Here is a 13,149-nt window from a genome sequence, read left to right on the forward strand (position 1 = left end):
CTGTAAATGTATGATCACTGGACGGACGATCGCCAGTCATCAATCGGTTATCTGTCATTTTCTTCTTGTACTACGTTTATACTGATTTTTCATTTAATCCAGAAGTCACTTGTCAATTTTTCTTTATTTTATAGTAAGTGCCTCTGTTTGAAAATACACTGACCGAATTTATTAAAAGTGGTCGATATTAACGAGAACGAAGTAACGTAGAAGCAAAGCAGGCGTGAATATCTATCTGTTCGAAAACTACGGATTTTGCCATGACGACAGAAGAGAAGTTTCACGCAGCCGTTAATGTGATTAGAAGTCTGCCAAAAAATGGTAACCTTTTCAGGCAATTAATTTGACTTGTCTGGTCAGATTTCCCATCCTGTCATCGTGCATTATTCTTCAGAAATTCAATCTTCATCATTGTCTTTCTTTCATTACACGTTACAATGTTCAAAGTGCAAATCACTTTACGATATACAGCATCAGTGTGTACGCTACTCTGTCTGTTTTTTTCCTTTTAGAATTTTTTATTCGCTCGAGACCTGTCAAACGAGTTTCCTTTTTCTTTGAAATTAGCAATGTGCAAACTAAGAATATTTGCAGTATTCACTTTATGCACAAAGCAACTATTGGTGAAGCAATCGTACAAAGTTCATGACTGACTTGACAAAATATTTATCTACACAATAACATCTTTCATAAAAATATAACATTACATTCACAATGTTTTTAATTAATAACATTTCATTTATATCTTTTTCTTTGCAGTACATTTAAAACTTATGCGCAAGAAAAAATAAATTTTGTAAATCATTAGCGTTAATTAAATTAGCACAAAATATATATAAAAAAAATTTCTAACAATTATTTACCAAAAAAGTATCTTGTACTCTTTGTATCTTTATAAACATAAACATATTTTTTTTATTCATATGTGACTCATCTTACATCTTTATTAAAATCTATAATATATGAATTGATATCATCTGGTCATTCAGATAATCAATTCAGATAATAGTAATGAGTACATAAAACCCATTATATAAATTTTGATGAGGACTGCAGTAATATATATTTCAACTTTTCTTTTCTATATTATTTACAAGATCTAAAAAATGTTTTTTACATTGAGTAATTTTGGGTTACATTTTGGCCTTGCATTAAAAGTAATACACTGTTATTAAATTCATAGATGTGGAAATTTACTTTCCATTTATTCTAAGTAAATGTGTGAGTGTTCTCATTTCACTTTCTAACAGAGCAAGAATGGGTGAACTGTACTTTGTGTTTAAAACTGGAACGTTCCTCTTGAATAACCACAAATATATTTAGGACTTTTATAGATTCTACCATTAATTCTTTTATTTGCTAACTATATTGTTAATTTTAACCAATTTTGTTTTAAATATGTATGATATAACAACCAAAAAATATTCACTTCTATTTTTATTAAAATATTTATTTTGATAGAAAAAGAACATTACATGCTAATGAATTATGGTATTTTAAGTATAACTTAATTCTTTACATTTAAATCTTTTGGAAAAAAATAACTAAATATGAAATGATGGGCACAATAAAATTTTATCATGACCTGTGCTTGTTTTTTGACCATGTATCATTTGATAAATGTTTTATTAAACTGAGCATAAACCCTAATTGAGTAGCATACATTTTCTTCAATCATAAACATTAAATATAATTTTTATTAATGTTGTAGCTCCATAAAATTAAAATAATTATTTTTTTAATGTGAATGAAATGGAAAATCTTAAGTAATAAGGAACAAATACTGATAAAAACACATTCTTTAACAACTTATTCACACATTATTTAATAAGTTTTACTATGTTGAAGGTGCATATCAACCTAGCAATGAAATTATGCTACGCTTTTATGCATATTATAAGCAAGCAACAGATGGGCCATGTCAACAGCTTAAGCCTGCTTTATGGCAAGTGGTCAAAAAGGCAAAGTGGGATGCTTGGACACGTTTGGGCAACATGAGTAAAACAGAAGCTATGAATAATTATGTGGAAGAATTGAAAAAGGTTGACTTCAGAAAAAAATATGTATAATTAATGCTATTGTATATGTTTAACTTAACATTTTTAAGTTATTACTTAACATTTGACATTTATAATTTAATAGATTGTAGAGACAATGTCTTATACAGACAAAGTAGCTACTTTTTTGGGCAGTTTGGACACATTTTATGAAAGTGTACCAGCCGAGGATTTAGAATTACTTGTTGGCCCTGTTTTAGAACGCATACGTTCACAACCTAGTTCACCATTGTCTGGTTCTCCTTTGGGTTAGTATTTAAATATCTGATATATTATCAAGATACAGACGTATTTTATATTCGTAATTAATAAGGAGTTTGAAACAAAAAAAGGCTAACAAATAGATAATACATTAATGTAGATTTGAAAAACTGAATTTTAAAGTATTTCATATATATAGTTCAAGGCTTATTATATTAATTATTTTTGTGCAGTATCCAGAGAAACATCACCACACAGAGTTTCCAACATGACTCGACACATTGCGAGTAGTTTAGAAACTAGCCCAGCTAGTAGCAACAGTACGAGCCCATTACCACCAGATACTGACGGCGAAGAAGAAGAATTTATAGATACTGTTGAAGTAAGCTATTGGTATTATGAAGGACGTACAGAATTCATACATTGAATACTGTGGGAGTAATCAACAACTTGGCACTAAACAGATTTTCCGTTCAGGCCATATTGGTCACAGATAACATAAACAATTTGTAATATTTGTAAAGCTCCAAATAACACTAATGTCGTTAGAAATTCTGCAAAATAATTAGTACACTATTGCAGTATTAAATGTTACATGTTTTTACATAATAATTTATACAAATATTAAAGACAGCCCTAGAAAACATCTATGGCATTTAGTATGAATGAAAAGACATGCAAAGTTTGCTTGGCACTGTACACATTAAATTAATTTTTAATTTTGATCTATGTGACCGGAATTAATCTTTTATTCACAGTCTGCTCCTGAACAATCACAGAAGGATATAATAAAAACTCCTACTTCCACTCATAAAGTATCTAATGGGTTCAGTGTTACTAATAATAAAAGTAGTGAGTCAGTTGTTTCAAAGGAAAATCCTTCAAAATTAACTAATGGTTATACCAATATGAATAGCTACACAGAGACAGTAACAGACAGTAAACAAGAAAGAGACAGACAACGAGTTAAGAAAGATGAAAAATCCGATGCTGAGTTTTTCAATCAGATAACTACAACTATGCAAAATTTACAACGAGACTTAGACAGAATAACAGCTAGAGTACGCAGCTTAGAAGGTCGAGCATTGCAAGCATTAGCACCGCCCTTAGTAAGTGCACTTTACGGTCGAATTTATTTGTTATTATTACATGTAATTACCAAATTGTGCATTCTGTTTTTAGAAGCAACATACAACAGCTTTGTATCCAAAATGGTGGCCTCTACCAGAATGTTCACCACGATTATTTACTATATTAATTTTGTGGCCGTTTATAGCACAATTTTTTATTTCTCTTACACATCGTTATCATCAGCGAAGACTGTGATTTGAATGTTATTGTTGTCTTGTTCAAAGCATATTCCATTATGTGTCGTTAGGTAATATTGGTTGCAAATAACAGAGATTCTTAGCTATTGGCATGTAGAAATGTTTTTCATAAAATATGCCCAAAACTAAACTTTCACAGTTCAAATGTATATTCGATAAAAAATCAAGAACAGAGTGATCCTCTTTTTGTATAGGAAACGATTGTAGTAATGTTATTAATCATATAAAAGTTTTGAATTCTATAAATTGCTTATATATAATTATGTAGTATGTACAGAAAAATTTATTTATTTTCAAAACCAAGAAAATTTGGAAAAAATTTGATTACTCTGTTTATATGTTAAAAACAAGTAAATTAATCAGGTATCTAAAGTAATTTATATGTATTATATATAGTTATATGTATTCATATATTGTAATATAGTAACGTATTCACAAATTTTATATTGTGAATTCAGGTTAACGGCGTAAAATAGAATTTATTACAACATGCAATTATTTTTATAAAAATACCTATAATCTATTTATCCAATTTATGTACAGACATATAAAAATATACTATAATTTTTAATTACGTGTTAAAATAATGACTATTATTTATAGTTATCTTTTATAGATAATTACTTAATGTAGTCCATTCACAAAGTTATTATTTTTTAATTTGTACAATTTCAATAAAATAATTAAATATATTATATATATCCTACATACTCTGTGAACTCTCATTTTCCGAACAATCTGATATGTTCAATAAAATAACTTTGAAACTGTTAATTAACAAAATTACATTGGCATATAATAAAATTGATTAGAATAGTCGCTACATTGATATTCCTAATTACCTGTTATTATATGCAATTACATACATATCTTCATCACAGATATGTAATATACAATAACACATTATTAAATGTTCTTAAAAATTCACAATTTCATTATTGAAATTACATCTTAATTTATATTGTAAGAAATTTGAAGTTTAAACAAAAGTAAAAATTTCAATACGTAAGATATTTGTTTATAAAAGATGTAAAAGATGAATATCACTGTCAAAATTAATAATCCAAGTTTCCAAACGCAGATGTTTTTCTCTGCGTTAATTCACGTTTTAGTTTGTCTGGCAACAATAGGTAGCGCCAATCGATATCCTACTTATATTTATTGTTAGATTCTAAACTTTAATTCGTTTAAGTAAGCAAAGCAGTATTGCAAGTTGAGTAATACGCTGAGCACTCGCAAAGTAGGTTATCTGCATAATCATTTCACCAAGTATTAAAGTAAATTAAAATCATCTGTAGATCAATGCTTTCTGGGAAAGATAAATAAATTTCTTCAACTGGGCGAGAATGCTCTTTATATAACTGTGGATCATTGATCGGAAATATATACACAAACCAATAACAATAGATTCTCAAAGATAATGAACTTAAACAAAAACACATTATACAATAGATGAGACACAACGATTAAATAGTGACTCATGTACTGCTACTAATCACTGCCATCCATACGGCAGCTACTCATGACACTATTTCTATCAAATAGATCTTATAATTGTGTCTGCTTAAGAAATTAAAATTACTAAGACGGTTAGGACGTTTTGTTCCAATCCTTGAAATTTTACTAATTTATACACCAGTAAAATATAAGTATTTAAATATGAATATTAATAGTTGGATGTCCACTGCTATGGAAGTTCCTGATGAAAATGAGCCTGCTATGTCAGTTTAATCAGTTATCTTAAGAATAAAAATAACGTGCGTGGTACGTCCATTGAGATTATTTTTTAAAGCAGTACGTCGTGCAGTAAGCGAGCAGCACATTGCAGTCTCTCATAGAGATACGCGTATTTATTACAAAATTTGTTCAGTTTTCAATATATTTCATTATAATCCAGAAAAATAAATAATAAATTTATTACTTCTTAATAATTTCGACTGATATTTTAAAATCTAAACGATAGTGAACTTAGTGGTATCTTTTCGACAAGTTCAAAAAAATTATATACACACATCCGCGAAAGAGTTTCCTGCGCAAGTTATTAATAATATTCAAGAACTTTGAGAATGTATAATACATGCATGTAACAACATAAATCAAAATGTGTTAATTAATGTGGCAATTAAGTGTCATACAAAGGGCGGAGGCTGTATCACAGAACACGGACTCCAGTTCGAATGTCCTTCATATGTAAGCACGTAAGTACGTAAATTTAATTTATTTCGTTGTGCATTGTTTACACATATCGTTCATGCTTATAAATTTTATTACAAGTTTCATTATTGTTATAACATTTGTTATTATAAGTTCTCTAATTACAAAATCATGCAGCTTATCGTCAGCAAATTTATATAATTTGATTTGTCTGTAATAAACTTATCATATTATGTAATAAACTTGTCATATAAATACATGTCATATTCCCTTATTCCTAATTATATTTTTAATTTTAATCATATTTATATTTTTTAGAAAATACACGGAATAAAGTGTAAAACAACTCAAAAGATATTCATCCTTTCATAAATTTAAGTTTTAAACGATTAAAATTCTCTAAACAGCGTTCACATTTTCTCCGATTTGTATCCATATTACACATGTACGCCCACTTATACGCCTGCTTATACATTTAATTTACCTAAGAAGTGTAGGCGGCGCCACATACTTATTAAATTTATAATTTATAGTAATTGAGAGCTATTAATCAGTGCCATATTTAATTTCCCCCACTATGACCCGTTATACAGAAGCCACATGTTCGTGAACTCAGAACTTCGGACTTCGAACAGCTTCAGAGTCAAAAAAAAAGCGAGTGTAAGGTTGACTCTCGTTCTCAAAAGAATCTAAAGTCCGATTCATGGGCCAATAAAACTTTATTTTATTATACTTTATATTTAATTTATTATTTTTTATATTTAATTTATTATATATTATATTTCTTTTATTATATACTGTAATATATATACCATCCATTATATATACTTTTTTTATATGTCTATGTACAGTAATGAAATATAGAATACATTTATTATGATTTCTTTAGGATCTGCAATTTTTTATTAGCTAATAACATTACACAGAAAATAACAAATTTGTATGAACTCAATTTATTACAAACATTTTTAACATGGTAGTGTCTTGTTATTTTACCACTTATAATGTTATGCACTCTTATAAAAAATGAAAGGTATGTTTCGGTTAAAAGTTTCAAAGAAAAGTTCATTTAGTACGAATTTGCTAAGAATTTTTAGAATTTATTACAATTGATATCAATAACCGAAATTTGATTATAATAAGCGGATTCGGCGAATTAGATGAGCTGTGGATAATTAACTTTTATCAGAGACAAATTTTTAAAAAATCACCAGTATTATCATCATTATCATTTTCACATCAAATGTCAAAATTATTATCGTTAGTGGTTCTCAAACAAGATTTCGATATGTTTACCAATAGTCCCATCTGATTTCTTAAATTTTTTTGAATAATTTGTCTTCTTTCATTTGCGGTAATTTTATTCTTATTATCTCTAATTAGCCATTTCTTAACAATGAAAAGATAAGATACGGACAGCAATATTTCAAAACATCTTATTCAAGCATGTAAGGTGGATAACACATAATTACATTGCTTTATATTCAGAACTCGTTTTACAATTTGTAATAATAAAAAAAAAAGGGGAAAAAGTCCATTCTTTAAACCTCATACTCTCTTTATAAGTGACTATAAATTATCCACGAACTTTAAAATTTAATTAAGCAACAACTGACAGAAATATGCACCTAATTTTTACAAAAATCAAAGAACAAAGCCTAATTTGCAAAATGTACAAATAATTTGACGAATCTTACTGTTATTTCAAAAACTGAAAAAAATATAAAGTAAATAACTAACTAATTTTGAATACGTCCATCTTTAAACACTATTAAATTCATTACACGTTTCATTACCAAACGAAACTAAATAAATACTTTCCTATTCAAAATCCACGAAAATCAAAATAAATCATAGTTAATATCTTTGCTTAGCAAAAGGCGAAACATCGAACATAAAATACAATTATTAAAGTCGGTAACGATCCTAGATTTCAGTGAATACTTTACCCTATTTAAATAGTTTGTATAAGTAAATGGCATTTTATTTAGAGACCTATATTGATTTAGAAACTTAAAGTAAAAATTAAGTTATAGGAAACGATAAAAATTTTGAATTTTTATCAGCTAAAATCGTTATTTGGCCCACTGTGCGCTTGCCTACAAATTGGATTTCAATTCTTTTGAGAACGAAGAAGAAAGCTTTGCATACACCTTTCTCAACTCCCCAAAGCTATCCGAAGTGCCGGGCTCCCGATATACGGCTCTTATTCCTGCATTAGCATGTGTAGTGGTGAAGGAAATTCAATATGGCGTTGGATAGGTCGCAATGCTTTTTCTGGCTACACTGCTCCCTGCCCTACACTGTACAACTCAAGAATGGTGGGGAATGATATTGACGGCAGTAAAGTGTCAGGACGAATTTCGCAATTGTAGAATTTTTGTAGCATTGTGCGGTTGTGTTCTAAGCATGATTTTGCGCAAGTAATCTCTAGTAGAGCTGACGAAAGCAAAACATACGTCTGTCTGTCAGAAGATTTTAAAATCATTACAATATTCCACAGGTTGTGGTAATCAATAGTCGATGTCTTATTCAATTTTCACGCGAAGCCTCTTTATTAGAGGTCAAAAATAGTAAAGCAAATAAAAAAATTAGAAACATGAATGTGAACCTATTCATCATAGTCCTGGCATTTTTTATTATGAATCTGTCGCGTGCAGAGGATATAGATTTGGGATCCATTATTTTTGCAAATATTGTGAGTTTAAAGCTTGCTGTTTCTTCTGAAATCAAACATGTGAATAAAGTTAAATAACATTTCACCTTTAAAGTGTATGTCAACGGAAATTAAACGATAAAAAATTAAATATGTGAATGTATCTTACATCAATGATTAAGAGTATTTCTTAATCTATTTTTCAAATACATGTTTCAATTAATGTAACTATTCTTCATTTTATTTGTTTTTGTTATTAATATTTGTTTCTAATTCTTTATCTATTCATAGAAAACTATATAAAGTGGATGATTTAATTTACCTAAATATAGTTCTCTTTATCTAACACAATTATTTGTTTTATAGTTGTATAGACACGGGGATAGGACACCTGTAAAATCTTACCCTAATGATCCTTATAACAATCAAAGTATTTGGCCTGTTCCATATGGTCAGCTAACAAATGTAAGTTGTTAATCATCATTGTGTGTACATTTTAATTATAATAAGTAGTACATTTATTTTAATAATATCATTATTTCTTTTTAATGAGAATCAAATTCTTGTAATAGTATATTATTCAAACCTGTTGTTACTTCTTGAAGCTAAATGCTTGTATTTTACACAAAGCATATTATGAAAATATTGTATGTTCATTTATAAAATAATAATGCATAATAAATCAACTTTTGTTTCAACAAGAAGAGTCTGCTTATTAAACATTTTGTAAAATACTTTTATAATGTATATAATAATTTAAAAATATATAAAACAACAAAAAATTCCTTTCCATAAAATTAAAACCCATTTAAAATAAAAAAGAATTGATATAAACTAAACAAACCTCTGTGCTATATTTTAAAATCTTTTTAAATTTTGAAATATTTATACTGTATATATTATATTTATTATATGATGTACAGCTTGGGAAACAAGAACATTTACTTCTTGGTCGTTGGCTCCGCAAACGCTATTCAAACTTTCTAAGCGATTTATACTCTCCATTTGAGATCTATGTCCAAAGTACTGATGTAGATCGTACTTTAATGTCAGCGGAAGTACATCTTGCTGGTCTATATCCACCAACTGGTAACCAAATATTTGATAGTATCAAATGGATGCCTATTCCAGTGCATACTATTCCTGTAGATATGGATAATGTATTGTATGCCAAAAAGTATTGTCCTAGATATAATTATGAATATGAAAAAGTTCTTAAATCCCCAGAAATGAAACGCATAGATGAAGAAAATAAATACTTATATGCGTATTTAACAGAAAAATCAGGAAATAATATTTCATCTCTAAAAACAGTTTTGGAACTTTATGATGTATTATTTATTGAAGTAAGATTACAATATTACTTATGTTTTTAATTTCTTCATTCAATTCTACTACTTTAACTCATTAGTAAATTTAATGAATTTAATTAATTAATTAAATATATTTACTTCAGAATCTTTATAACAAGACATTACCAGAATGGACAAAGGCAGTGTTTCCTGATAAACTTAAACCAATTAGTTCAAAAAGTTTTACAATTAGTGCTTACAATAAAATTCTTCAAAGATTAAAATCAGGTACATGCTATTTATTACAAGTTTAATGCATATAAGTTTTATCACCTTGTATTTCTATCATATAGTGTGATTATTAATGCATGAATTATCTGTAACTTTTTATTTGCATAAAATATAATAACAGGGTTATTATTGGGAGAAATGATAGATCATATGGAAAAAAAGATGCAAAATACTTTAGTACCAAATAGAAAAGTGTGGATGTACAGTGCTCATGATGAAACTATAGCCAATATGTTAATGACTTTGAATGTGTTTGACCCACATTGTCCACCATATACTGCTATGATTCTGATAGAATTAAGAGTAAATTTGAAAGATCAGTATTTTGTTACGGTAGGTACTTAAAATATTTGAAATATAAAGTGATCATATAAGTTTTATAAATATTTTTCAGGTTTCTTATAAAAATTCTACTTTGGAACCACTACTTTTAACACTACCAGGTTGTAATGCATTGTGTCCTATAAAACAATTTATTGCACTAACAAAAGATGTTATACCTGTAAATTGGGAAAAAGAATGTACAATGCATTGGGATAAATTTGGATATAATATAAATACAACAACAGTTATTGGTAAATTCCTATTATATTAAAATTTCTGTTTTTAATGTATATTTAGATTATATTGTTTCTACACATTTTACATTTTAAAGCAATAATGATTGTATTATTATTTAGTATATAGAACTTTAAAAAATATTGACCTACAACATCAAATAAGAAAAATTTGTATTCTTCTTTCAGCAATATTAACATCTTCTATACTGATGTTAATTTTATTAATTTTATCTGTAATTGCCTTTATTTATTGGCATTATAAACGAGAGCATAATCAGTATTACCTCCGATTAACGACGGATCCTATATAATGGATATACATAGTATTGTTGAAAGGGATTGATGTTTTGCTTCTATTATAATAATCAATATCTTCATAATTAAGCCATGTGTAAAAAGCGATTAAGAATACCAAGATAAATGATAAACTCGTATCTAATTTTACACACAGTAGAGGAACTACTGACACAAAAGGCTGATACATCTTGCATAAAACATTTCAAAAGTTTTAAGATATTTGTACTTTTTTATTAATGATAAAATATTTTAACGAGCAGAAAAAAATATATCCTGTCAAATATTTAGTGTCCATATATATTACTAACTAATTGTTGGAAACATGGCTATTTTATAACTTTTGTAATGACTTTTACTAGCTCGATAAAAAGGTATTAGATTCCTAAACACTTTTTGTGATTATAAAGGGGTACATTACTTAAATTGGTTTTTAAAAACATGTAAGAAAATTATCTGTGATGAGGCATAAAATTGTTTACTAATTAATTGCAGGAAAAAATGCAGTATTAAAAAACATTTACCATGAATAATAATCGGGTATAAAAATAAAAATCGGTATAAATTAATTTTTTGTAACTCTGTTGATACGTGGACAAGAGATAAAAATTTGCTTATAATTACTGTATAATAACGATGTTAATCTGTATTGATTACTTCAAGATAAATATTATTTACTACTCATTAAGTAAATCTTTGAGTGGTACTAACATATATTCATGTTATACTTTAACTACTCTGTTGTATAAGTACAAATGTAAGTGTACGTTTTACATGGCTATTTAATCAATTGTTTCTTGCACATTGGAATATCATCTTTAGTTTAATAAAAATTCTGAAAATTGCACTGCTCAAAGAATTAATGAATTATAAATTAAAAAGTATGTAATTTGATTCCTACAGCACATTAAAATTGAGTTCATATATATGTTGTAATAATAAAATCTGAAGCATTTAAATACTATAAAATATAGGAACTGTATTTGTCTGCGATATTTCAGAGAACGTCTAATCATATTGTTTTAAGGTACAAAAGTTAAAAACATGCATTACTCTTAAGTTAAAAAAAGTATACCTAGCCATTCCACTGTTATTCTTTTAAAATATCATTTATGCACGAATATATTTATGAATAGCATTCTCTAACTAAGAAAATGAGAAAAGTTAGATTTAAAGGAAAAGGGACAATACACAAAATTAAAGAAGAAATTACTTTCTACTTGATCATATAATTGGCTTGAGAACTCTTTTCCTTTGAACTAGACCACTCTACAGTTATACTGTTTATTGCTTAACATCGAAATAAGTGTACAAATACATGTAAATCTACCAACTCAAAATATTTTTGTGACATTTAAAAATGAATAAATAATAAAAACAAAATTTGATCATATTTTTAATTATGTTTCTTCATTAAGTATTTCTCTGTGTATCTTTAAAATTATAATAGATATAACAAAAGTTTGAAACAAAATTTGATGATTCTCTATGCTCTATAAAACTATGAAGTTAAATTAATAAAAACTAAATCCTGAAATAAAAAAAAATTTCCCGCCACCACTATTATTTTCAAACATTTTGAACTTTCAAAAACATGTTAAACTTAACGAATAGTACGATATTTGTACCGTTAAATTTCGAACGATGCGTTACCAGTTATTTTTTTTTTATTAAATATATTTTCATCAATCAACGTAAAATGAAAATATAAACAATAACGTGAACAAAGATATTTATCCCAATATTGTTAATTAATTTGTAAACTTTGACAAAATTGTGTTAAACCTCATTATTAGTAAGTGGAATATAAAAATGTATGTGTGTACAAGTACACAAATATACTCTTACGATTAAAATTAAGCGATAGCATTAACTTTTTTTCACACGTTTTTCTACTAATGTGTATTCTGAAAGTATTTCTAATGTAATACCATTCTGGTCGTTGAAAATGTATATTATTAATGCTTTATATCATTTACAAAGGCGGTGCTTATTATTTCTAATTCTTCAACGTTTACATGGATTGACTTTGTGTGTAATAAATTATTATCTTACACAACAATGCATCGTTTGAAGTGCAACAGTGCAAATATCGCATTATCCAATAAGTTTAACATGCTTTTATAATGAGATTGCGTGTATATTTTTAGACATGATAGAAAGTTTAAAATGTTTTAAAGTAACGATGACAACAGATTTTTGTTTTATTTAAATAAAAAATTGTTATTAATTTAAATGCATAGAAAACCATTAATTTTTATTCGAAGCGTTTTTGTTATATTTATTATAATTTTAAAGATATATAGTGGAATAGGG

General features: G+C 27.3%; 2 protein-coding genes across 4 annotated transcripts; both read left to right on the top strand.

Moving 5' to 3' along the window:
- The first annotated feature begins 17 nt into the window (after positions 1 to 17).
- LOC143143498 (uncharacterized) lies at positions 18 to 4,045 on the top strand. Its single transcript, XM_076304790.1, has 6 exons — positions 18 to 321; positions 1,849 to 2,042; positions 2,143 to 2,305; positions 2,492 to 2,640; positions 3,017 to 3,367; positions 3,441 to 4,045. The coding sequence occupies exons 1-6, from the start codon at positions 261 to 263 to the stop codon at positions 3,582 to 3,584; spliced, it is 1,062 nt and encodes a 353-aa protein (XP_076160905.1). The 5' UTR covers positions 18 to 260; the 3' UTR covers positions 3,585 to 4,045.
- An 805-nt stretch (positions 4,046 to 4,850) lies between these two features.
- Positions 4,851 to 12,221, top strand: LOC143155204 (prostatic acid phosphatase). Of its 3 annotated transcripts, XM_076327661.1 has the most exons (8): positions 7,861 to 8,438; positions 8,763 to 8,861; positions 9,320 to 9,485; positions 9,624 to 9,742; positions 9,853 to 9,976; positions 10,101 to 10,312; positions 10,374 to 10,554; positions 10,726 to 12,221. In XM_076327661.1, the coding sequence occupies exons 1-8, from the start codon at positions 8,340 to 8,342 to the stop codon at positions 10,848 to 10,850; spliced, it is 1,125 nt and encodes a 374-aa protein (XP_076183776.1). In that variant the 5' UTR covers positions 7,861 to 8,339; the 3' UTR covers positions 10,851 to 12,221. The 3 variants fall into 3 exon arrangements, with proteins under 3 accessions (XP_076183775.1, XP_076183776.1, XP_076183774.1); XM_076327660.1 differs by lacking the exon at positions 7,861 to 8,438 and adding an exon at positions 4,851 to 5,784 and having other exon boundaries at positions 9,320 to 9,742; XM_076327659.1 differs by having other exon boundaries at positions 7,862 to 8,438; positions 9,320 to 9,742.
- Positions 12,222 to 13,149: the final 928 nt, after the last annotated feature.

This window comes from Ptiloglossa arizonensis, chromosome 2 (genome assembly GCF_051014685.1).
Source record: "Ptiloglossa arizonensis isolate GNS036 chromosome 2, iyPtiAriz1_principal, whole genome shotgun sequence".
Taxonomy (NCBI): domain Eukaryota; kingdom Metazoa; phylum Arthropoda; class Insecta; order Hymenoptera; family Colletidae; genus Ptiloglossa; species Ptiloglossa arizonensis.